The 26,353-nt window shown below is 49.8% G+C and overlaps 1 protein-coding gene across 3 annotated transcripts in view; it reads right to left on the bottom strand.

Moving 5' to 3' along the window:
- The window catches only part of Appl2 (adaptor protein, phosphotyrosine interacting with PH domain and leucine zipper 2), a 52,907-nt gene that overhangs the window by 4,328 nt on the left and 22,226 nt on the right, over positions 1 to 26,353 (bottom strand). For 2 of the 3 annotated variants that reach the window (XM_006241201.5, NM_001108741.1), the window contains exons 3-17: positions 25,733 to 25,792; positions 25,208 to 25,279; positions 21,589 to 21,676; positions 18,699 to 18,740; positions 18,522 to 18,580; positions 17,742 to 17,888; positions 12,383 to 12,465; positions 9,347 to 9,505; positions 7,920 to 8,108; positions 6,723 to 6,765; positions 6,507 to 6,563; positions 6,336 to 6,424; positions 4,242 to 4,400; positions 4,029 to 4,081; positions 1,561 to 1,735 (exon numbers count right to left, since the gene is read on the bottom strand). In XM_006241201.5, coding sequence (XP_006241263.1) covers positions 1,561 to 1,735; positions 4,029 to 4,081; positions 4,242 to 4,400; positions 6,336 to 6,424; positions 6,507 to 6,563; positions 6,723 to 6,765; positions 7,920 to 8,108; positions 9,347 to 9,505; positions 12,383 to 12,465; positions 17,742 to 17,888; positions 18,522 to 18,580; positions 18,699 to 18,740; positions 21,589 to 21,676; positions 25,208 to 25,279; positions 25,733 to 25,792 — 1,475 coding nt within the window. Of the gene's footprint in view, positions 1 to 1,560; positions 1,736 to 4,028; positions 4,082 to 4,241; positions 4,401 to 6,335; positions 6,425 to 6,506; positions 6,564 to 6,722; positions 6,766 to 7,919; positions 8,109 to 9,346; positions 9,506 to 12,382; positions 12,466 to 17,741; positions 17,889 to 18,521; positions 18,581 to 18,698; positions 18,741 to 19,263; positions 19,429 to 21,588; positions 21,677 to 25,207; positions 25,280 to 25,732; positions 25,793 to 26,353 lie in introns of those variants that run through there. The other variant, XM_039079421.2, reaches the window with a different exon arrangement.

Below are 26,353 nucleotides of genomic sequence, written 5' to 3'. Positions count from 1 at the left end.
CAGAGCAGGCCGGGGTTGAGGACTGAGGAGACGTCACACCAGCCACAGGCCTAGGCACAGCAGCTAAACCAGTGCTCCCCCAACTCCATCTAAACCAGGGCTCCCCACCTAACTCAGTCTAAACCAGGGCTCCACACCTAACTCACTCTAAACCAGGGCTCCACACCTAACACAAGCAACCACCCTGCTGAGGGGAAGGAACAGGTAACTGACTTGGCTCTGTATCTGTCACCACATAGATATGTAATGAATATGGAATGAACCTAAAAAACTGACCGCAGACAAAACATGTACCCAACCAAGTAGGCAGCATGTGTTGTGTGGCTGCACACTGGACAGTTCACGTGTAACAGCCTATGCCTGGAGCCTGACCTCACAGGTTCCTGCTTAGCTGCACATGGACACTGTGTGGCTTCGTTTTAGACAGATTCCTATTCTGTGTTGCTAATTTCTAAAAACAATACTCTGAGATGACACGATGACTGCATAGCAGTGACATCATGGGGGACAGTCCTAACCTGAAAACTTGGGTTAGAAATGTAGTGAAAATTCTACACCATGAAACCTTGTTTCTCGTAAAAAAAATATTATTAGAATACTTTGTATACTAACTGTGTATAAGGTACAGATGAAACAAATTTTATGTGTAAAGTTGTTGGGCTCCATCTCCAGGATACCTCATTATATATACGTAAAAATAATTTGAAAGAGAAGAAAAACAAGAAACAAAGTGAGGAAGAGTGCCAGCCCCTAGTATTTCAGGTAAGGAATAATCTATATTCACTCATGTAGGATGGTGTCATTATGTGCAAGGCAGGTCCAGGATAAGGCGAAGCCTATCACTGGATGGGAAGGAAGTGTAGGCAGGAGGGGAGGGGAAGCAGGAGATCAAGATGGAGTCGATGGAGGAGGATGGTTCAGATTCAGGTGAACTAGATCAATTTTCTGTTGTTGTGGTAGGTGGTTATATCTTTATCAACTGATGGTGAATTTATTGTATGGATTGAGAATTTAATATATAAATCTAATTGCTAAATTACTAGTTTCTGGAACTGATTTTACCAGGCTCAAGAGGACAGTGTGAAAGGAATGGCTGAAAGGTAGTTGGAGCGGGCAGATCTGGTTTTGTTGCCTGTGTGGAGTAACATGCAGGGTCCGCAGAAGGAGAAGTAAGTGTGCGTGTGTGCATGCACCAGGCGTGGTAACTACCGCCTAGGGGGCCGTGCGGAGAGGATGACTAAAAGGGAGACAGCCTGGAGAGGGCGGCTTGCGGACTGTGTAGCCGTTGGAGCAAGCAGATCTGGTTCACAGGAACTGATAGAAAACCTCCCTTTTTAACTTTTACCACAACACACTAATAACAATAGGGATCTGAAGGCGGTTCTTGCTGGCTCCAGTCCTCCTGATCCCACCTCCCTTGTGCATGGATCGAATACGTGTATCGCCACGCCTCGCCAGTTCTGCCTCAGAATGTATCTTTACTCTACACATCAAATGCAGAGAGGACGTGGGTAACATTCCAGATGGGTCAGTGTGAGAGCCTGAGGTGAACGGACATACCTCAGAGTCTGACTGGTAACCATCAGGTGGGACTCCGTGGTGCGGAAGATGTTGTGAATAGCCCGAGCAGCCAGTACTTGTCGCATCGCTTCATAAATCACTTCCGTAGTGCTGTCTGTCTTAACTGCCATCGATCCCAAAAACCGAACGATGAACATCTGCTGCAAGAGAGAGTCTGCAAGAGAGCATGCTCTGCTGGTCACATGACCACGGGCACACCACCAACACCAAGAGCCCGGAACCTGCCATCCATTCACAGGCCCAGCAATGAAAGCTCTGACCCCTTATTGTCTGTCTCATCTGTCTGGAGCTCCCACAGATGTGCCCTTGGTTTTCCAGCTATAAAATGCTACGTGGTGACAGATGAACATCCTCTGTCACTCAGTCAGCCTTTCCCACTACCTCTCAGACTCCCTGGTCAGGGAACAGTTCGGACAAATCAGATGTATTGCCAGGCCACACCTAACACTTTGTCCTTACACATATTTATTACCACACAGCCAAAGTCACACCCCATATATGAATGGAAAGTGTAATTTGCTCACTGTCAAGACTGCCAATTTGTAAGTATGTGGCTTTGACACCACCCTCCCCTCAAATACTCAGAGTAGACCCCAGGCGTTGTGCACATTAAGCAAGTATTCTACTCCTGGGCTACATCCCCAGCCCTCAGAAGTCCTAAACTCAGGGCTTTTTATTTTTTTAAGCTAATGTTTCCTTATGCATTTACTGGTTAACTGATTTATCAGAACCTTTTCTTCTAAAGCTAACCTTTCCTCATTCATTCATTCATTCGAGATGGTGTTTTGCCTATAGGTATGTTAGTGTACCACATGCATACAGTGCCCTTGGAGGCCAGAACAGGATATCTGGTCCCCTGACACTGAAATTATGGCTTCTTGTCAGCCATGTGGGTACTGAACCCAGGTCTTTTGAAGAGCAACCAGTCCTCTTAACCACTGAGCCATCTCTATATCCACTCACCAGCCCCTTGCCTATCCCCAAATAGTGGGTACTATAGGCCTGTGCCGTAGGCCAGGTTTGGCAGTGGCACAGTCTGAAAGGACCTAGCAATAAATGAAATATGATTAGAAGACTTCATCCTTGTTTACAAAGCTAACATGCTAAAACATGCTACACGTGGTGTGAGGGGGCCTTTTTCTTTCTTAAGACAGGGTTTCTCTGTGTGGCCCTGGCTATCCTGGACTTGGCTTTGAACTCAAGAGATCTGCCTGCCTCTGCCTCCTGAGTGCTCGGATTAAAGGTGTGAGCCACCATGCCCAGGCCTGGAGTTTTACATAAATAGTTTTATTGGAGGCAGGATCCTGCTACATAGACTAGGTTGGTCTTGAACCCAGTGACTCCTGTCAAGTCTTTGCAGTTCTGGGATTATTGGACACAGCCCATCAAACCCAGCTGAATCTGAAATACTTCTATGTGGGCTGTGCAAAGTCAGCTAGGTACACGGTGTTAGGCAGAGTCATTTCTAAAGCACGGGCTGTTAATAAAACAAAAACTTTGTGTAGCCAAATCTTTTTTAAAGGTTTACTTTTGTTTTTATGTGTATGGGCAGTGTTTGTGCCTGTGGAAGCCAAAGTGTTAATCTCTGGCTGCTAAAGGCACTTAGTTATAAGCAAGGATAGAGGTGCTGGTAGCCAAACCCAACTTGGAGTCCTCTGCAAGAACACTGAATGCTCTTAACTCCTGAGTCTTCTCTCTAGCAATGTTCATGCAAATTTAAAATAATTTTCTATGTGTACATGCCCCTTGCGTGCCTAGTACACGTAGAGGCCAGAAGAGGGCATTGGAGCCTCTGCTGCTGGGCTCACGAATGGTTGTGAGCCGCCATGTTGCTCATGGGAATTGAAAGCAGCCCTGGCCCCTCTGTAGAAACAGCAAATGACCCCTGAGCCATCACTCCCTCCGTCTCTTGCTTGGCTCCTTCTGTAAATTCTTAAGTACTGTTAAACTTGAAGGGAGTCCTTGCAAAGAGTTCTATCCTAGAGACGGTGTGAGACTCCCATCAAGAAGCCATATCAGAGTTCTTGCCAGGCTTCTTCACATTACTTGACATTGTCCTGGCTCAGATCTCAAGATCCGCTTCATTACATTAGGTCTTGAATTCAGTACTCCTCTGTCTTAGCCCCCCTTATGATGGGATTACAGACGTTGGCTATCACTTCAGCTACAGAGATTCCACTTTAATTATGACCATTTTTTCTTCTTTGAAAAAATGCTCTATAGAGATATAAAAACAAATTAGACTTGATAGTGTTTCTGGGCAGGAATTTCAAACAGGGCATGGCCGGGCTAAAGCAAGATCGCCTGCCTTTCTGTCCTAGTTTTCACAGAACCTGCTGCAGGGTGACATCTGAATTCCTAGGCTACACCTTGCTCTAGTACACGGCTTCTCACCTTCAGGACCTCTTCACTTGTACAGCCAGAGGAGCATGAGACGGGGCACTTACCTTCTGCGTCCGGAAATGAGTCATCCTCCGTCTCACCAAAAGGGTTGATGCGCCTGGGGGAACAGCCAGAGGTCAGCAGTCCTGACAGCTGCAGCTGACGAGACGCCTAGCGCCTGAACTCAGTCAGGACGGCATCTCAGCAGCAGGCTGGCGGTGAGTAAAGACACAGACAAATGGCTTTCACCTCCCAGACAGAACCACCTCAGGTGTTACCTGCTGCCTCTGTTCTGGTCAAGGAATTCCGTTGCAGGAAGTACAATGTCAAACTGAATGGGTGTCCCAGGTGCAATCAGTTCCTCTGTCTCAGGAATGCTGGCTGCTGCTTTGGGAACAATCTTGACATATCCTGTGTCTGAATTTTTTATGTTTTGACTAAAATATAAAAAGGAGAAAAATTTGATCAAAGTTCGCCACTTGTTTATTGCTAATGTGACTTTTACATATTGAAACACAAAGGAGTCTCCAACCGTTCACAGTTTATCCTACAAATAAACCTTCCTCAACCGCACATCCTTGGCTAGACCTGTTCACTTCTTCATTGCTCACCATTGGTCCCTCTGTCGCCCCCCATTCTGGGCAAGTCTTGGGACGTACATACTAGTTTCTCCTTCAGAGATGGACTTTTTAGGAGTGAGGTGACAGCCAGCCCACAGTGACACATAGTAGATGACACACAGTAGGTACTGAAGACATGTTAGCTAAAAGAACAAAATATCTGGACCTAACATTGCAATCTGGCCATAATTATCTGAAAACACCCTTTCTACTCACTACAGCCACCACTCAAGACACTAAACATACCATGAGTTCCTCAGTCCTGTGTAGTTTCATTCCAGTGCTTATCCAACTCTCCCTTGCACCACCTCAGACTACACCAATGTGTCGGCCGTTCCTCTGTCCCTTCTCTGAATTCTGTGGTACTTTCAGTAAGTCACAGCGCCTGGTACCTGGTGTGCCTCCTGAGTGCTGTCCTGTGGCCCACACGGCTGGAGACAGCCCCAGAAGGTGGCATGCTACATGCGTGATGAGTGTTCTGCTTCTGTCTTGAGGCTAGAATGCTGTCATTCGACTTTACCCTTTAAAAATCCTTTTTAAGGCACCGTGTAAACTCCTCTGAAGGGCATGGAATGTCACAACATTTCCATCCCTTATGGAGTCTAGACCGTAAAAGGCCCTCCAGGATCTTTTCTCTTGGTATTTTTACATTAGCATTTTCTGTTTTCTCAAACATGTCATAACTGAATACTTCATGAGGACTGCAATGGCTACCTGACAGACTTCCATCCAGTGAAATGTGGATAGACACATAATGTCTCCAGCTTGCCTTCCCCACCACCCCTCTTCAGTTCATCCTGTGGATGATGCAGAACAATTTCTAAACCTGGTTCAGACTGTCGCCTCTTTTCTCAATCCTGAGCCTTGTAGGGGTTGAGTAGCCCACTCCTGTAATCGCTGAGCGGGAATTACCGAGGCTTTTTACAGTGACTCAAATCTATCTGGTAGCCTTACCTACCATTCCTTCTCATGGACCCAGTGCCAAGTGCCTGAATCCCAAAAAGCTATACAATTAATGAGTTTTCTAAGGACTCCCTTCTAGGCCATCTGCTGGAGTTCTTTCTACCTGACACTAAAAGACACAAACAGAATCTTGACTTTAATATGCCCTTAATGCCGTTCACACACGTAAGACAAACCTCTACTACCTGATTAACCGTGTGAGACCCGCTGAGACAGAAGGTGGGAGCTCTAGAAGCATCCTTAAGCAGTGCTTACGTGTGTGCATGGAAGTGCTCAGTTAACGACCGGGTGGGACCAGGTGTGGGACGGATACCTGTAACTCCGGCAGGTGGGAGGCTGGGGCGAGGAGGCCAGGTGCTTGATGCTCCCCTAACCCCGCTCCCACACAGCAGCAGAAGACACCCCAATTACTCAATACTAATAAATGACCGAAAGGCTTATTACAGCAATTACAGAAATTGTAGTCAAGTGGAAACTTAGATGCACGTCTGAACCTATGCATGTATGGAGAAGGCTTAGTCGGTACCATGGGCACACAGAAGGTGACATGGTGACAGTACCATGAAGCTAACACAAGGGGCACAAGGGCCCGTTAGCGAGGCAGTGAACATGGGCAGGGGTATTGCAATCAGATCTGAATACTGACTCCATTTCTCTGTGCTTTGAGTGTGAGCACATTACTAAGGTCTCTGCCATAACTATTGCTTATTCGTGGAGGCTTTCGAGAATGCATTTTAGATTTCTATACAGCGTGGCTCCACAATGCTATTTTCCTTGTTCTTTAGTTACCTGAAGTAGAAGCTTTCTTGTTTTTTCCCAAAGCTTGTAATCGGAGTCACCGCCTGAAGAGCCGTCTGATTCAACTTGATGGCTACTGCCTAAATGTAAGCCATAGGAGACAGGCTCAGTCCTGGAAGGGACGCCTACCTTGCAGGTAGAGTGCAGGAAGTTGTTAATTACCTCTGGGTTGTCTGTCAGGTAGATCTGCCTGGAGATATTGTTTATTGCACATATCCACTGTGGAGGACATTAGAAAGAATCCCAGTTACACACATGCACATACATGCATACACAGGCGCACACAAAGAGAGAGGGTGGGGGGACAGAGGGGAGGGGAGGGGAGGAGAGGGGAGGGAGAGAGGGAGACAAATAGACATGAAGCAGACAAAGCTTTACCTCTTCATATTCCTTTCTGCTCTCTGCCTGGAGAATTATCCCCCTGAAATAAACAAGATGTAAGGAAAAGACCTGGTAGAGCAGAGTCCCTGAAAGCGGTAAGGCCATCGCAAAGGTAGAGTGCTTCCTGGCCTTAGGAAGTGAGCAACGTTCATTGTAACAACTTGACACCAGGAAAGCAGCATTCTGGGTCAGAAGGAAAATGGGGTTCAGACCTGGCTCTCCTACCAGCGCACTACACCATCTAGCCTCAGCGTCGTCCTCTGCAGAGAAGGCTGGACTTCACCATCTAGCCTAGGACTGTAGTGGGGACTGTCTCAATCCTCTTCTTAGATGATGACAGGACAGTATGCGCCCTTCTCAAAGATGCACCTTGGTATCTAAGAACTCAGAGTCCACCTTCACGATGGCCTTACTCTTTCAAGGATTCTGCTCCACCAGTTCCTTTGTTCCTTATAACTATGGCAGAGCAACACAGACACCATTTCTGTTTCGTATCTGAAGAGACTCAGGCCCAGGGATGCTCAGGAACCAAACGGGGCCACAAGAACCCGGCCATCTTAGTTATGAGCCACTGGCCACCGTTAGAGGAAGGACCGTGTCCAACTGCTCTACTAACTGGAAGAAGGGACGGCCACAGCTTCCCAGCATTTTACCGCCATGCAGCGGTATTTCTTTGGATGCGGAACTCTAAACACAAACTGAGACCACTACTCCAGACAGGAGGGGAGCCAGCAGGATGTAATCTACTGTGAGAACTCTAGGCTACCACATTTTGAGGTGTGAATTCTTTGGGTCCTAAGGTCCTAAGGTGTGGAGATCTCTCACACTTCTTGTTCTGGATATGAAATGGCCAACTGGGCAGTCTCCTGCCTGCTCTCCTTAGTCTTCCCCTGAGAGACCGGAGTCACAGCTTTCTCTTCTACCTCTGCTGACAAACATCCGCATCTACACTGGCTGGATATAGACACGCATCTCTCCTCCCAGAACTCAGAGCTGGCTCCGCACTGGGGCTTCTGAACGAGGTGAACTGGACCAGTCCCCTGCATCAGTTTACAGAGAACAGAAAACCATTCTCTGGAAGAACAGGGGCTGAACTGCGGCTCCTGTGGAGGACTGGCACACGGGAACTAAAGCTAGCAGCCTGCGGTAAGGGCACTTCCTACACTGTCCTCCCAAATAAGATATGAGGCATACGGTTTGCCACTGGGCGTGGAGATCTGGAAGCAGTATCGTCGGTCTTCGCAATCCACCGCCATCACAGAGCAGTTGTCCAGGTCCTGAATCAAGCCTCCAGCCACAGCTCCCCTAGGCTGGCACATGAGGTTCCCGCCTTGGGTGAAGAAGTACAGCCTTTCCCATGTGGTGGTGACCAGTCCCGTCTTGCTGTGGGAATTGAGTGTGAAGGTTCATTAACACTAGGGCCTGGGGACAGCAACCCCATCCCATCTGCCTGTTCCTAGGAAATGACAGCACTTCAGAAACGCCTTTGCTTTACGAGAACACTTGAAACTCGCTTTGTCAACAGCGGCAGAAATACACTTCGCTTAGTCATGGGGAAGACTGGCTCCATGAGGAAGGACAGCACCAACGCCAGCTGTGCAGGCATGAATGCTTACCCCTCCCCCCGAGTGTGGCCAAGCTAGGCTTCCACACCCACCAGCCTTAACTAGAATCTGCCCATCACAATTAGGAACTGAGAGCCTCGTTTCTCTGGGATGTAGAACTGAACCATACTGTTTCTACGTGTCACCAGGGTCACACACTACCTCTCCCCCAGTCCTGGGGTCCATTCTCATTTGGTGGGCCATTTGGAAGAGGAAAAGACAGTTTCTTGGCAAAAGCTTCAAAATGTTAAGGACTTTTCCCCTACAGAACTAGTGGGTACTATAGTCTCCCAATGATGAGCCTGGGAAAGTTTCCTCCTGCAGAAAAGAGCGCCATTGCATCGGATAAGCCTACTGCTAAAAACATTTGGTTAATATTTGCTAAACAGCAGCCACATGCAGGGACTACGTGTGTCCTTCCAATAATGTTTTAATGGCAACTGTTAACACTGGAGGGGTCCCAGCACACCAGAACTTCATCAGCACAATGAGGCAGGTGCCACAGATGGAGGTCGTCTATATCCCAGCCAGGTCAGCCACCAATACCAGTGCTCTCCACTCTCCATGGCCACAGCCTTTTGGGGTCTTAGGAGCAGTTAGATCCGACAAACTTTTATTCCAGATGGACATTTAAAGAGAAGACCATGGCAGGTGTAATTCAATCTGGAGGGATTACCTGACCCTGGCTCTGTGGCACTGCTCTTACCCTGTAGCCAGCAGGGGTCAAGGGCTCAGTAGTTAGAGTGACAACATTTAAATGACCATGATGCCTAAACAAGGGTGGCCTGCAACCCCTGGAACCAGGGCGCTGACCCCAGGTTCTTATGCTTCGGTTCCTCAGCCACGTCTCGGTGCAGCTTGGAGCTGGGGCCCCATAAGCTTCCCAAGTCAAGCAGGAGTGGGGGTTCATCCTCTGTTGATCACTACCACACACAGCCCTTCCTGGCCACAGAGAAACAGGTTCTGGGGCTACCTCCCAGGGAAGGCTCAGTTCAGCACAGTGTATGGCATTCTTACTTTCTGAGATTGAGGTAGCCAGTCTTCTGGATGAGGTTCCTGTTGATCTGCGGTGTGGCCACATCGATGTCCGGAGTGTAAACAGACTCACTGACTGAAAGCAGCTCCTGCTGGGACACCCGCATCTTGTCGGCCTCGGCTTCCAGTTCCACCTGAATGCTTAAGACGGAAGGTTTCAGGTCAGCCACTCTCCATAGGCCGACTCACCACTCCTTCCGCAGGTGACAGGGCCTGCTTCACCACAGAAGCATCCTGCATTACAGATGGAGCCACCAGTTTCCCATGGAGCCACAGCTCTACCCTCTTTATGCCCAGAAAGCTGCATTACCAGAAGTGACATAAGCCACCATTCTAGAACAGCATTGTTTCGGGGGTACCACATTTAGCTCTGCTGAACAGATCTTAGGAACTGATCTGTGAGTTCATCCTCAGGGTCCATGTACAGGTAGCCTACCAAAGCCTCCCTCCCCTGAGGAAAGGAACAGAACAATACTGCCTAGCTCAGGCTTTGAGAAGGCTGTGCGAGATAGGAATGACCAGGAAATACCAAGGTACAACAATAACTCAAAGCCAAGGCTTGTCCTAAGACAGTCACTATATGCCCTGAGATGGCACAGCTCACTGGTCAAGGACGGCTCATAGAGAACAAGGGCGCCAATGACCAGGCTCTGGTGTGACACCCTGGCTTCACATGCATGTACACATGTTGTTTCACATGCATGTACACATGATGATGTGTAGAAACTTGGAACTTTTGTGTGAAACAGGAGCTTTTTGTTTTGCCTCAGCAGACTCTCAGTACTGGGGTCCCACGTAGGTTGTAAAGTCTCAGAGGAAATCCCCAGATGGCCACACATCTGAAAATGCACACCAGAGATAAGGAGACCCACTTCACATGAGGTTACACGAAGACAGAGCCATGGCAGTCATTAGCTAGATGGATGTGTGCAGCAAAGTCCCAACGAGCCTTTCTTAAGGTCAGAGCTCAGGGTTTCCTCCTCTCCAAGCTTGGCCATTCCACCTAGCTCTCAGTTTGTTGGTGTGAGTGTCACGGGACTTCTCTACTGAGATGGTGGGGCTGGCACTATAGATCAAAACTCACTAGCTTAACCTGCTCTCTCCCCCTCCCCCTCCCCCTCCCCCTGTGTGTGTGTGTGTGTGTGTGTGTGTGTGTGTGTGTGTGTGTGTGTTTTAAGACAGGGTCTCACCATGTAGAATAGGCTGGCCTCAGACTCATGGAGTTTGCCTGCCTTTGCCTCCCAATTGCTGGGCTAAAGGTCTACACCACTGTGCCCAGGCATGGTGGAGACTGGAGTGGCAACACAACCACATACAGGGTTCTCAGAGGCAGTCAGTGGGCAGACCCACTGAGGTCCTTCAGACTGTGTGGAGAGAGTTGCCTCTTGAAAGCAGGGTATGTCCTCAGAGACATGCCCACATGCAGCAGTGTGACACCGGGCACACAAATCAGGTTTCAGTAGCTGTTTTGTTCTCTCAAGCCCCATACAGTCTCAAAAGCCTACACCAACCAGAAGCTCCCAAGACCCCAAAGACCACGGTAGAAAAGTAACCACTTCAGCTGCAACTCTCCAAAGCTGGCTGGGTTTTGTTTTAGAAGTGTTTTTCTAACATGCACACAGAAATATATCACCATGGGATTAAGGACTGAAAAAAGCCTAGTTCCTCAGGTGGCTGAAGCCATGCTGCCTTGTCTGGTCCTCGGCTGAGTTCTGAGAACCCGTGGGCACCTAGGCTACCACGTCTTCCCCACAGGAAGGCAATGCTGTAGTGCCAGCAGCAGAAAATGCCCGCGGCCTCCTGTGGGTGGGCCGCACCTGCGCACAGCGGGGCAGCAGAAGGTCCTCACAACTGACAGACAATGCTGGTGTTTACTCACAGGTGTGAAACTCAGGTGCTAGTGTCAGGCACAGCGATGCACACCTTTAACCCCAGCACTCTGGAGGCAGAGGCAGAGGCAGAGAGAGGCAGAGCAGAGGCGCCCAGGCCAGCCAGGGCTACAAAATGAAACCCTGCCTAAAAAACAAAGGACAAAGAAACGTCCTACTTGAGAGAGAACGGGCTGCTTACAGAATGGCAGGTTCTGTACTTTCCTCAGACATCCCCAGGACCAACCACACACGAGAAGAAAGGCATGTGGATTTCACGAGCTGCTTTCTAGCATCAGTGTGAGTCTGACCTGTGTCCTCCCTGCTGCTGGCCACTAGACAAGCTCAGGGTTTGGTACTGGTTCTTCAGGGTTTACCCTTCATGTTTAGAGACTCTGGTGGACTTGTGCCTGACTAAATTCCTCCTGGGTCTCTTCAGCTGTCTGAAATGTAACAGCATCGGGAAACCTTCTCATCTATTATTTCCACTCTGTGAATTTCCCTCTTTGGGGGCAGGGTGAGGTCCTGAAAGGTCTCGCGTGCTCCAGGCTGGCCTTCAACTCTGGCCTTCCTGTCTCCTCCTTCTACTACTTTGTATCTCTTAAACTATAGCACCCCCTCCCCAAACCCAACCCACACATCAATCTCGACAGATATTCAGAGTGACATATTCATGCTCTGGTGAAACTAGTCTGCAGATGTGGTCCATGAGCCACCTCAGAACTCCCGTCATGGGGTTGAGGAAGGGGGCAAGGCAGGAGCTGGGGCAGCCCTCCCAACCACTAAGCACAGGTAAGACCATCTGAGGAAAGTGATGGGGTTTTAAAGTGTGCACTCTATGGCTAGGGTAAACCAGTAAGACAGCTAGGACTCCCTGAAAAGTCAAAGCAATTCTGGTTTCTGATCCCATAATTCTAGAGGGAAAGCTAATCTACATCTCCTGCAGCTCACAGCTTGTGACACCCAGACATCAACAGAGGGGATTCCAACTGGACTCAGTGGGAGTACAAGTTTTCAGGCTGGGAGAGCCTGGATTGCTACAGGGTGACAGCTCTGTTGACTTTCTAAAGGTGGAAGCCTCCCCTCCCAGAGAGGCTGACTCACTGGGAAGAGAGAAGGAACCCCATGCCTCGCCTGAGAGCAGCATTACCTCTGAACCATGTCTGTAACGGATGATAAGAAACCGTCCATACTTTTGGAGAACATCTCTGCTCCTTTCTTGAAAAAGTTAATCTGAAAGATACAATTGCAGTATTCTGAATGTCTGCTAGGAAGGTAACTGGCCAGTTCCCTAACTGGGAGAGACCTTGTGGGAACAACTGACAAGTTTGCTAGCCCCCTGCTGGCAATCAATCAGGCCACATCTCTCCATCTCCTACCTCCATCATGCTGTGGAGGATGCCCACATCTGTCAGTGGGGACGGTGGAGCCTGACAGCCTTGTGGTGCCTCCTTCAGGAGATACCAGAATAAACCGTACATGGCAACAGTCACACCGATCATCTTTGAAATGGCCACCAGGGCTTTCTCTTCTAGGAGTTCTAAGCCAGTTTCCACGTCCTGCACTAAGTGCAGAAGAGCCATGTGACAGATGCTCAGGCCCAGCAGGACAGACAGACATTTGATGGAGTCCAGCATGCGATGCCCACCCTTATCTGCCTGAGCACTCACTGAGCCATCACAGCATAGCTGTGAACTTAGGATACATGGACAGATGAATTGAGCTATGAGAAATGGGAAACGGGGCTACAGACTTTTAAAAGCCTCTTCCAACCACAGCACTAGAAGGGATCTGGCATCAAGCAGCTGCTAAAACCCGTGAGGCACATCTGCTCCCTGGGGTTCTGGGATGGATGCTTCTCTGCCTATGGGAAAGTGGCACCTACGAGACCCGGGAAGCTGGCATGAATCCACAGCTGCTGGGGTTTGGTGCTGAAGGACTTGCTTCCTGGGACACCAGGGAGATCCTCACAGCCCAGGTCTGGGTGCCCAGCACATGTGAAGGGTCAGGCACGGGAAAGAGAGAGTGTAAGACTGCAGCTGCCAACGCTGAAGAGTTCAGCCTTCTTCTCTTGTGAAGACTTTCCCTGCTGTGAAGACCTTAGCACCGGCTCCTCTGGGAGCTGGGTGTGGCCAGTGATGCTATCAGCAGTGTTGTGATATTCTTCCCTCTAATCTGAGAACTCCCCGGGAGTGTGTGCTCCTGTCCTTAGGTCAAGGAAGATGAGCGGGATTATCCCCACGTGTAAAACACACAGGAGGCTCTGGCCCGCTGACCTTTCAGATTAACATTGTGAAACCATTTGAATCCCTGCAATATTAAATACCAAATGGTGTTCATCAGTCAGTCTCCACCTTCTAGGACACTCATCAGTCTCCACCTTCTATGACACTCATCAGTCAGTCTCCATCTTCTATGACACTCATCAGTCAGTCTCCACCTTCTATGACACTCATCAGTCAGTCTCCACCTTCTATGACACTCATCAGTCAGTCTCCACCTTCTATGACACTCATCAGTCAGTCTCCACCTTCTATGACACTCATCAGTCAGTCTCCACCTTCTATGACACTCATCAGTCAGTCTCCACCTTCTATGACACTCATCAGCCAGTCTCCACCTTCTATGACACTCATCAGTCAGTCCCCATCTTCTATGACACTCATCAGTCAGTCCCCATCTTCTATGACACTCATCAGTCAGTCTCCATCTTCTATGACACTCATCAGTCAGTCCCCATCTTCTATGACACTCATCAGTCTCCACCTTCTATGACACTCATCAGTCAGTCTCCATCTTCTATGACACTCATCAGTCAGTCTCCATCTTCTATGACACTCATCAGTCAGTCTCCACCTTCTATGACACTCATCAGTCAGTCTCCATCTTCTATGACACTCATCAGTCAGTCTCCATCTTCTATGACACTCATCAGTCAGTCTCCATCTTCTATGACACCCATCAGTCCCCACCTTCTATGACACTCATCAGTCAGTCTCCACCTTCTATGACACTCATCAGTCAGTCCCCATCTTCTATGACACTCATCAGTCTCCATCTTCTATGACACTCATCAGTCAGTCTCCACCTTCTATGACACTCATCAGTCTCCACCTTCTATGACACTCATCAGTCAGTCTCCACCTTCTATGACACTCATCAGTCAGTCTCCACCTTCTATGACACTCATCAGTCAGTCTCCATCTTCTATGACACTCATCAGTCCCCACCTTCTATTACACTCGTCAGTCAGTCCCCATCTTCTATGACACTCATCAGTCTCCATCTTCTATGACACTCATCAGTCAGTCTCCACCTTCTATGACACTCATCAGTCAGTCCCCATCTTCTATGACACTCATCAGTCAGTCTCCATCTTCTATGACACTCATCAGTCAGTCTCCACCTTCTATAACACTCATCAGTCAGTCTCCATCTTCTATGACACTCATCAGTCAGTCTCCATCTTCTATCACACTCATCAGTCTCCATCTTCTATGACACTCATCAGTCAGTCTCCATCTTCTATGACACTCATCAGTCAGTCTCCACCTTCTATGACACTCATCAGTCAGTCTCCATCTTCTATGACACTCATCAGTCAGTCTCCACCTTCTATGACACTCATCAGTCAGTCTCCATCTTCTATGACACTCATCAGTCAGTCTCCATCTTCTATGACACTCATCAGTCAGTCCCCACCTTCTATAACACTCATCAGTCAGTCTCCACCTTCTATGACACTCATCTGTCAGTCTCCACCTTCTATGACACTCATCAGTCTCCATCTTCTATGACACTCATCAGTCAGTCCCCATCTCTATTACACTCATCAGTCAGTCTCCATCTTCTATGACACTCATCAGTCAGTCTCCACCTTCTATGACACTCATCAGTCAGTCTCCACCTTCTATGACACTCATCAGTCAGTCTCCATCTTCTATGACACTCATCAGTCAGTCTCCATCTTCTATGACACCCATCAGTCCCCACCTTCTATGACACTCATCAGTCAGTCTCCACCTTCTATGACACTCATCAGTCAGTCTCCATCTTCTATGACACTCATCAGTCAGTCTCCATCTTCTATCACACTCATCAGTCAGTCTCCATCTTCTATGACACTCATCAGTCAGTCTCCATCTTCTATGACACTCATCAGTCAGTCTCCATCTTCTATGACACTCATCAGTCAGTCTCCATCTTCTATGACACTCATCAGTCAGTCTCCATCTTCTATGACACTCATCAGTCAGTCTCCATCTTCTATGACACTCGTCAGTCAGTCTCCATCTTCTATGACACTCATCAGTCAGTCTCCATCTTCTATGACACTCATCAGTCATTGTCCATCTTCTATGACACTCCTCAGTCCCCACCTTCTCAGTCAGCCTCCGGCATCTGGGCCTCTGTTCTTCCCTGCTGGCCTCCTTTGCAGCATTGCTCTCAGCCTCTGGGTTGCTCTCCAGTTACTGTGAGCTCTCTGGGTCGACCCAATCCCAAACACAGGAAGTTACAGCCCCACTGCCTAACGCTTACCCTGCCAATACCACATGAGAGGTCACTTTCCGCCCGCCAGTATTTCACAGAGCTGTTGAGATGGCTCCGTGCACCTGTCACCAAGTCTGATGGCCTGAGCTTGGTCTGTAGACTCACATGATAGAAAGAACTGATTCCTCTTACTTCCACACGCATGCCATGGCATGTGTCGCACACACCCCGCAGCCCCACCCCCCAACATGGGATTTTGGAAAACCTATACAACTGATAAAACCCAGTGCTGAGGCTGGGGAAGAGAAATTGATTTCAAGTCTGTCTTCTGAGGACCAGAGAAGCTGAGGCAGGGGCAACCCACCTCCCTAAGTGGGTGATGAAGCCTGAGTAGTCTACTGGGCCTGCCAACAGCTGGGCTGTAGTGCTCACACACCATTAGCTGACACAGGCGGTGCCCAGAGTCAGTGCTACCCGAGGACTGAGGCAAAGCACATGCTTCTGAGTCAACAACAACGTACACCGTCAGGCAACACTCAGCTGGGAGATCTGTGTCTAAAGTGAGGAGAGTTCCCAGATGAACCATTTAGTGCCCCTCCCCAGTCTTCTGCCACAAGCACCTGAGGGCATAGCTCTGCCCTCCCAGGCTGGGACAGCCTGTGTTACAGCACCAAACTCCCTTCTTCTTCTCTCCTGTAGCTAATGTACAATCATTTAAAAAGCCTGACTAGGAGAGGTGGCATCGTCCTTGGCTGGGAGAAAGCATGGAGCCTGCTGCCATATCCCTTGGGTCCTCTGTGAAACTGTCCACCACCAAGCAAGCTCTGCAGCCTGCAGACAAGACACAAACCTTCCCTCTCCGTGTTCCTGGGCTTAATTAAGTGAGCAGGAACGGCTGTCCCAGCAAGGGCTGCCGGGGGACACATAGGACGTGATCACAGAGAGAAAAGCACAGTTCTCAAACATGGCTAGGACAGAGTCGGCACAGTGCCCATTCTGTGGAAGCCAGGGGTCTCCGATGAGGGCTGAAGGCCCCAACAGGACAGTGCTTAGTTTTGGGTCACCCATGTTTATTCAGATGACTGAGAGGCTACACTGCCCTAATTAAATTAATACCTCCGCAGGTGTAGCTGACTTCAGTGAACTCCTCAATCAACATGTAACAACTACGTCAGAAAGACAGACAGTCGTGGTTGGCTGCTTAAAGGTGCTCCGACATGCCCACCCTGTCCCTTAGAGAAGCTGATGAGGTATTCTTTTGAAATATATGTAATCTAAAAGCCGGAGATGCTCATGCGTGTTAAATTGGTAGCTGGTTCATAGATTATCAAATGGCCAAAGCTTCTGGTGCATTTGTCTTGTAATAAGGGCTGAGAGTCACGCAGGGGTAAGGCAGGGAAAGAAGGCTCATGCTGGCCCCTGCCACTCACCTGTGCCGTGGCAGCTGGGCCAGCGTCCCTAAACTGGAGCATCCCTAAGGCAGGTAATAGTGGCTCACTAACTAGGTGGGAGGAAGCTGACTAAATCCCCTGGAGACTTCAGAAAGTGCAGGTACAATTTCCCATGCCCCGGGAGGGAGGGAGCACACATGCAGTGGCATCCGGGACATACCATCTGCCAATGACCCAGCCAGGGCGAGCCTGACAGTGCAGGGTAGGAAAGGACCATGGATACCCCGGCTTCAAGCTGGGTATCCAGCCTGGGTGGGGTGGGCCTGTGGTGCCCGCTGTGAAAGCAATGTGTTACATACCCGGCTCTACACGGGCCACGTGACCCGGGCAGAAAGCAGAGCCAGGACTCGCTTTCTTGGAAGGCAGGCAGGCTCTTCCCTGAGGGAGGCCTGGGATGTGGCCATAGCTTCCTGAACATATGGCCTCACAGGTCGAGCCCAGCTGGAAGCTTCCTTAAGAGCTGAGCCCTAGGAACTTTCCCATGGTACTGTACATCTGTTTCCATGACGATGCCTTCATTTCTCCTGATTGCTTTCGGGTTCCTCTCGTGGGAAGGGGCTCCCCTACCTGTCCATGGGCAAAGCCTATGAGCGGCTCCATCATGGCTGCCCTCTTGCGGTACTGCAGTGCGTTCAGTGCACAGTAGTACTGAAGGGATGACAGATGCTGTTTCCGCCGGGCAGCTGCCACCTCCTTTGCAACGTCCGTCTTCACCTGGGGAGAGGGAAAGGCCTGGGAACTTTGCAGAGTACAAGCCTTCATCATAGACGTTTTCACAACTAGCATAATGGCAGAGATAAGGTTCCACCTTAGCTTGAAAAGGAATCCCAATGAAGCCGTCAAGGCAGCCACAGCACCTCAGTCCCTCAGACTGTGTGAGGCAGTCAATAAATACCCTGAGTGGCAGTGCCCAGTGATGACCTTTGGGAAAATGGGTCAGCAACACACATTTGGTTCATGCAAAAGTCTATATTCCCAGGAATTAATCTGGCTCAAGGAAATCATGAATGAAGAAAGAAGCATTTGTGTGAAGACAGATTCAGTTGCCTGGGGTAGCAAAACCCTGAGAGAGTGGGGGTTGATACATCAGCCAGCAGCTCAAGTTAGTCAGTGAGCAGTACAGGGGTCAGACAGCCGGACAGAGAGCCACGCCGAAGCCAATCAGCACATGATTGGAATTGACAGTGGCGACGAACCAGTGCTCGGAATTCTGACGGGGTCTACACACGAGGTGCAGAAAACAATGAAGGTCGGGATTCAGGAAAGAGGAAGAGCTCCACCACACAGCGGCAATGCGACACGTCCACAGAAGCCACAGAGGATATGACCGAAGGAACAAACACTCACCCTCTCGTTCTCCTTTCTCTTAGGGAGCCTGCTGTATTTTGCCATTGACAGGTCATGCTCTAAAAAGCAAAGACATTTGAGCATCAGGACGGGTCAGAAGGCAAGAACATTGGTTGTCTACCCTACCCCCATCACAGCCAAACGAAGCCCATGCACCAAGAAAGGAAAGATGTCTACCATTGCTGGCAAGTCCAAAGAGATCCTTCAAAGTGCTGACCTCTGAAAACAGAAGAGAAAGCGTGTTAGAGCAGAGGAGCCGCGGCCATGTGGGGCCAGGGTCTGCCTTCCTGAGAGGATAAGCGCACATGCTCTGTCCACAGCCCCTGGCCTGGTGGCTGCAGCAGCACTTCACACATGGGGGTCTGTAAGGAGACGACCCCTGGGCGTGGGTAGACAGGACACGGTCTGGTACTTGTCCTATATGCTGAAGCCCTCAACTGTCTGAGGCCATCTTCCCTTACATGTGGGACGGTACAGTTTCCTGTTGCCACCACTGTAGAAATCTGGCTTATTAATCACCAGTGGACATGGTGCTGGATCTAGTGAAAATGAAAACTGGTACACTGCACAGCCACAGCCAACACCGCTAACCATGACCCACAGCATGGCGACCCACCCGTCATGCACCAAGACGACTTAACAATCCCCAAACCAAACTGAAAGGTCACCAAGAGAATGGCGACTGCCCGAGAGGAAACCCTGGAGAGCACTGAGCAGACCCTGGAGGAGTCGCCATTCCTACCTTCTCACACAATCCACGCCAGAGTGTCAGACACAGAACACTTTACAGCCTCTACGCTGGTCTCGCTCTTTCCCTGCTGCTGGGCTGCTCTCTGCTCTTCCCTCCCTCATTTCGTTCTCTCTACTTTTACTCCTGTTAGAGCAGAGGTGTCTTCCAACAGCTTGCTAGTGTCTCACGCCTCCTCAGGTATACTGCTGCCGGGGCACAGATGAATGAAAGGCAGGAAAGGGGGCTGTGGTGGAGGCAGGAGGATCATGAGTTCAAGGCCAGCTTAAACCAAATATTTAAGGGACCGGAGAGACAGCTCAGTGGCTAAAAGCACTTGCTGCTCTTCTAGAGGGCTCGGGTGGGGTCCTAGCACATAGATGGAGGCTCACACATCTGCAACTCCAGCTCCAGAGCACCCGATGCCCCTTTCTGACCTCTGGAGACCCCAGGCACACATGTCAGGGAAAGCATCCGTATATAAAAATCAAACTAGTTTAAAATGAAAAGGCAGGCTAAGGCACTGTGTAAGCAGACTGAGGCTGGATTCACATCTGGCTGGGCCCAAGTGCTTCCCATTTCTGTCTTTGTGTCATGAGAACAGGGTGATTTGATGAGGTCTTCATAGGTAAGAAACATTTGTTTCTACTAACTGAGACTTTTTATTCCCCTTTGCAAAAGAATGGCCATTCTAAGCACTGTAAACTCAAATCCTAGACCTCAGAGGTTGGTAAGGAAGGCCACTGTCAGGAGGGCTGCTGGACATGCTCAGTCTAGGCTGCGCACCCGCACTCCGCCCCCTGACACACAGGGGACAGACCTGCAGTCTGGCAGGCACATTACTTCTGTTTTGCTTTTAACTGTTTTGAGGCAAGGTCTCGCGTAAGCTAGGCTGGCCTCCCGCCTGGTCTGTGGCAGAAGGCGACCGCGACTGACCGTGTCTCTCAGGTGCTGGGATCGCAGCTGTGCACCATCAACCCAGTTTATTACTTGGTATTTTTAAATTATGAGGTATTAGGGCTGACAAAGGAGCACTGGGCGGGGCTTAGAGCAGTTCAATCACGGTCACAACCTCAGGCGACAGACACAAGGTCAGCCAGGGGGAATCCCATTTTCGTCTTTACGTTTACTATAGCTTCTCTCCCTAGAAGAGAGTGTCAGACTACATGTATTTTAAATTGAGGTGATTATTTTTTATGAGCATGGGTGTCTTGCATGCATGGCTGTCTGTGTATCGTGTGCATGCCTGGTGCCCACGGAGGCCAGAAGGCAGTGCTGGATCTCCTGGAACTAGAGTTATAGACAGTAGGCCACCATTTGGGTCCTGGGAACCAAACCTAGGTCCTTTTCAAAAGCAGCCATTGCTCCTAACCACTGAGCCACTTCTTCAGCCCCAATGCTGGTGTGTGTTAATTAAGGTTGTGTTTTTCTGTTTTATTTGTGTTTAGACATTCTTCTTATAGACAGTTCTTTTTTGGTTTGTTTGTATGTATGTTTTTCTTTTTTTCTAACATGGAATGTTTCACAAATTCTCATGCCTTTGCACAGGGGCCTGCAATCATCTCTACAATAATCATACACAAGTCTTTACTGTCTAGGTAATAAATGAAATTAAGGTCACCAAAATTAGAGCATTTTGATTCACTTCTCTATTACCAATTTTTTTCTCCAGAATAGTGAATTTTTACTATTCAATTGGACTCCTTTTGATTTCAAATACATCTAAAATCATGGTACGTTTCTACTTCAGTTTAGGAACTGAAATTCGCTCCGAAGGCTACTCAAGAGGGCACCACTGAGACTTCCTCACTCACCACTGGGCATGAGCTTCATGGGAGTGTGCTCACAGCAGTACCCCAGGAGCCCAAGTGCTCACATCTGCCCCCTCATCCCCCACAGAGAACGCCAGCACCGCCCACCCTCCGAGCGTCCACCTCACAGCCCAAAGTGTCCCTGCTTCTCTAGAACCGCAGCCTCCACCCAGGCACCTCTATCTCCCTACAAAGTCTACATCGCACTCAGACCACCACACCCAGGAGGCCCGAGACCTGGGCCCACGAAGTCGCCAGGCCTCTGGAGTGTGCTCTCTCCAGTCCTTGGCCATCCCTTCTGCAGCCACACTGCATGACATTACGTGGATCTGCCGCCGTGGCTGCATTATTTGCCCGTGGCCTCCCTTAGGTGAGCCAGGAATGCACAGAACCAAGAAAGGTTTTGCTGAATGAAGCTGCTTTAAGAGCATTCTCGACAGCCAGGTGTTGAGAGGAATGGATGCAAGTGAGAATTACCGGGAAGTAAATGAACATTCAGAAGGTAACTGCCCTGGCCCTGCTACTTTACCTGTGAGATCCTTCTCTCGGAACTGTATAACAGGGAGAACCATAGTGTCTGCCAGTTGCTTGGCCAGCTCTGAGTGGAGACCATTGAGCTGAAAGCAAAAGAACTTAGTTGAGAGAACTATACCCATTATTACCCATCCTGCACTTCAGCAGGCGATCAGCACAGACACTCCTGTGTGCCCAAGTGGCTCAGCTGGAAGCTCTCAAATGCACGCCCCAGTACATGAATGAGGCAGGCCGGGAGTCATGACGGTGAAAGGCAGGGCTGTTGACTGTAGCATCAGCGAAGCTTGCTAAAGGCGTCTCTGTGCAAACCCTAGCTGCTCCGTATTCTCAAACCAGGCCGCACCCTCCTAGAGACCACACATCACATTGGCTGGCACTGACTGCAAGCTGCTGGCAGGACTTACCACCTCACCGGGCCTGCCAGCGACCTCGCTCACAAGGGCGATAGCCACACCCGAAAAACCAGCCTGCTGGGAACTGGTTAGGGTTGGCCCGACCTCACGACCAGCAGAGGGCCAGGAGATCCGTGGAGGGGACAGAGGATGGTAGTGTCTGTGTGCCAGCTTCCCATCCTGTACGCCATGAGCTTTCACTCACCCTATGATCCTAATTTGACTCAAGGCCAACAATTCTCTAAATTCCAATCACAAATGACTGGACGGGGGCTGTAACCATGGCCAGGAGGAAAACCAAGCTTCCTCCGCAGCCCAGCACTCAGTGTGCTCTGTGTGTCACAGTGCTGCCCAAGTGCACAATCTACAGACCAGGCACCAGCGATGGCCAGGGGAAGGGGCTGTCCCTAGTGCTGGCGGCTACGGCGAGCAACTCATGGTCACGTTTGGAGTCAGCAAGGCTGCCTTCAACAGTGACGGCAACATGCGTGCTGCTACCCTGTGCATAATGCACCTCTCCTACAGGGTTTGTCCTCTGGGGTCACAGGTGAAAGGTCTAAGGTCAGCCCTCCGCTAGGCCTGGGAACACCATTAACGCTGTTATCCCAGCCCAGATGTAGAGTGGTGACTCTTCATCTGAGAGCAGTACAAGAAGACGGCCGTACCGGGAAGTGCCACTGGGGTTGGAGGGCTGGGGGTTCCTAGAGTGATTACAGTAAAAATTTAATGTTTCTTATCAACGGCTAACCGAGTATCAGCTAGCACTCCTACCGTGGGGGCTCTGGGCTCAAACAGACATTAAGCAAGCAGGAAAGTGACCGAGCATGTCAGGACTCCTGCCTGACCTTTCTCTTCCTCGGGGTGGAATTCGTGTCATTTGCCTTTTGTGTGGCATGAGCGATGCACGGGCTGCTGATGTCTAACCACATGTAGCTTTGCTGAGGACACACAGAGAGCTCCATCCTGTGCTTCAAAATGCTGACAGGGACCGGTGACGCCCTCTGTGAGGATAAGGAACCCACAGGCAATCTCTGTACGGCTCACAACAAAGGTCTCACTCCAACACATTCTATTAAATGTGCCGTATGCCTCGCTCCTGCCGGCTCGGTCATCTCCTTCCAGGGCCAGCTGGCTCATCTTGAAAATTCTCCTGGTTCTGGTACAGGCGGAGGAAACTACCTCAGAAGTGATTCTCTTCTCAAACCTCGGTCCATTTGGCAGCAGCTTCAGACGCCAGGAGGCTTGTGTGAACTCTGACCCTACAGACCCCTTGACACTACCTACCCGTGACTCACACCCGCCAAGGGACCCAGAAGGCAGTGAGTAGCAGCCGTAAGCTGGGTGTCCCAGCCAATCTTCTGACCACCAGCCTCATTCGCCCAGTGACTGACTCTCTTCTACGTATGGACACGTGATTTGGGGAGATGTCTACTGCCTCCCCGAGGTATTTATTCACAATTAGTAATTGTAAAATTGAGTAGGATAAAAAACTCTTCACACCTCTCGAACATTACTTTGCTGCCCTTTTTAAATAGATTCTATACCCTTTCGACATATGTTTTACATTATTGTGTGTTCGTGTGCATGTGCACAACAGTGTATCTATGGAGTCAGTTCTCCTTCTACTGTGGTGGTGTGCCCTTACCCATAGGGCCGGCTCACTGGTCTGTTGACATATTTTAAAGAGACCTCAGAGCAGGAGTGACAAGCGGGATGGTTAATCATGACTACCAATTTGATAGGGCTGTGATCATTGTAGAAATAAACCTTTACGCATGTCTGTGATGACGTTTCTAGATTGGTTTAGCTAAGAGAGGAGGAGCTTCCCGACTGTAACCCTGGCACGTGGGTCTCTAGAGAGGTAGGAGGCTCTGTGCCCCTCCCTACACCTTGCCAACGTGTCACCACGTTCAGCTGGTCATTGTGTACTCTGATATCTTAATACGACTGGTAAGCACAGCGAGTCCTGAGTTATGAGCCACTCCCACAAATTACTAACCTCCAACTTTAGCCAGTCAGTCAGAAGCACCAGAAGCCTGGGACTTAACAACTGGGGCCCAAGAGTCAGGGCGGTTTTGGAGGACTACGCCATTACCCTGTGGGACCCTGGGGGCTCTTCAGGGGTTGCAGAACAGCCAGAGAAACATTTCAGTGTCTTTTCCTCATGGTTCAATGAGACAATAAAAAGCTCAGAACCAATGGCCAGTTAACTGTCCCTCTCCAGTGCCTCCCACAAACCTCTCCACAGCACAGGTGACAGCAGTGGTGAGGGGAGCAGCTGCAGCTGGTACAGTTCTACATGGGTGTCAGAACCCACAATTACCGTGGCTCAGTGCCTGGCCACTACAGCTCTTTTCTCTTTTCTCCACATGGTTATTGTGACAGCCACACTGCTGGGGCTTTAAAAGCTGGAGTTCATCGTGCTTCTCAGTGGTGCACAAGGGTCTTTTGGTACCAGCGGTGCTGGAGCTCTGAGGAGTTTATTTTAAAGAGTGATGACGTTAAACCCATGCTAGGCAGATATTGTTCCCCTGGGCCACATCCCCAGACCACTTATGATTTTTACAGCTAAGATTTATGCAACTTCCTATAACCATGGTTTCCCACACATACAATAAAAGGTGTATGAAATCTTTTGCAGTGGGTTGAATTGGGTCCCCCTCAAAGAACACAACCATCTAGAACCCAGGTTGTGGAAACAGAGTCTTGGCAAATGTAGCCAGGAAAAGGAAAGAACCCTGAACTTCTAGGTGGTCCCTGAGTTCAGGGACAGTATCTTTATAACAAAAGATACAGACAGAAGATGAGAACACAGGCGGCAGGAAGGCCATGATACATCAGTCAGACGTGGGGGATGTTGCCACAAGCCAAGCCAAGCAGAAGCCACCAGGAGCCAAGAGGGAAGGAAGGACTCCATCTAGGTCACAGGATGTGGCCTTGTGGGTTACTTGGGATGGTCTTCTGACTTCCAAAGCTTCAAAACAACGAACTCCTACTGTTTGCAGCTATCTAGGTATAGAGGGAGACACACCACGGCAGGCCAACAAACCAGGAAACTGAATGCCTGGAGGCCCTCGTGGTCTATTTTCCCTCCAAATCACAATTACGGTGTTACTACCACCTCTGTTTTGGAACAAGCCTCAGAAATCCGAGGTATTTTAAGATACGCAGGGCTCAAACCAGATGAAAGAAGGTTCGTAAAGAAAAATTTCCACGTCTTACCTCATCCATCACTTTGGAAAAATAATGTAGTGTAGAAATTACTTCTTCGTCGCCTTTGCCCAGTGCAAAATTCTAGAACAGAGAGAGTTAAATGAATGCAGGAATTCACTCCGGAAACTCACCCCCAAACTCCATGCTGGCACCCACTTCCTTCCTTCTCCCAGGGGCACAGCAGAGGCAGTCTGCTGAGAGGGCTAACAGCACCCTGCCCTGGCCACGCCATTTGTCTGAATAGGACAGTATCTCTAGGGTTCTGTTCTGGGAACTGGTACTGAGTGGCTTGGCCTTCCTGGAGACCAGGAACCCTCTGGGTAGTTGACTAGCTTCAGGGATCCCAGTTACAGAGTTACAGTTTGTCAGTGGTAAAAGATAAAATGAAGCCCCCCTGGCAAAGGAAGAAGAAGAGAGAAGGAAGGTGGAGGCAGGGGGCAGGGGCCTTTCTGCAAGGTGTCTTTGGAGACCCTGGAAGGGGGCCTCTCGGGTTCCCGGGCCCTGCACTGGACTGCACAGCCACCATCAAGTTACCTGTTTTTCATATGCCAGCAGCTGCCTGGAAAGCTGTTGCGTGGCCAGACACATTTCATTCTGTGGGAAGAACAGAGCAGAGCAGGTCAGCTGTGTCGGTGTCACTGATGGGCACCATCTCAGAGCAGCCCTGGCAAGGAATGCACATGCCTGGGAAGTGATCGCTTCTTCTCCCAGACAGGGTCTCGCTCTGTAGCCCAGGCTACCCTGGAACTCAAGAGCCTCCTGGCTCAGTCTCCTGAGATTGTCAGTTTGCACCACCGTACTTGGAGATTGTGTCTGGGCAACATGTAGAGGGCCACGCTGAGGTGAGCAAAGCTTCGGAGCTCGCTTTAGAGCAAACAGGGCCCTGAACAAACTGCTCCTTCTGTTAGTCAGTCAGTAAGCCAAGGCCCGCAGACGCCCCCCCGCCCCCATCCTCTGAGATGTATGAGGGAAGGGGTCATCAGAGCATTGGCACCAGGGACGGCTGTGACAGAAGCATAGCCATTCCCAAGCTCCGGAAGACGGGAGGGAAGCACTGTCTGAGGAGCTGCAGCATCCGGAAGGCTCTAACGCTGGTCCAGCATCCTGCTCCTGTTCCTGCTGTCCTGTCCTCTAGGCTCCTCCCATGCAGCAGAC

Source organism: Rattus norvegicus, chromosome 7 (assembly GCF_036323735.1).
Source record: "Rattus norvegicus strain BN/NHsdMcwi chromosome 7, GRCr8, whole genome shotgun sequence".
NCBI classification, from domain to species: Eukaryota; Metazoa; Chordata; class Mammalia; order Rodentia; family Muridae; genus Rattus; species Rattus norvegicus.
Note: the sequence above shows the minus strand (reverse complement) of the source record. Positions and strands in the feature narration are given on the sequence as shown.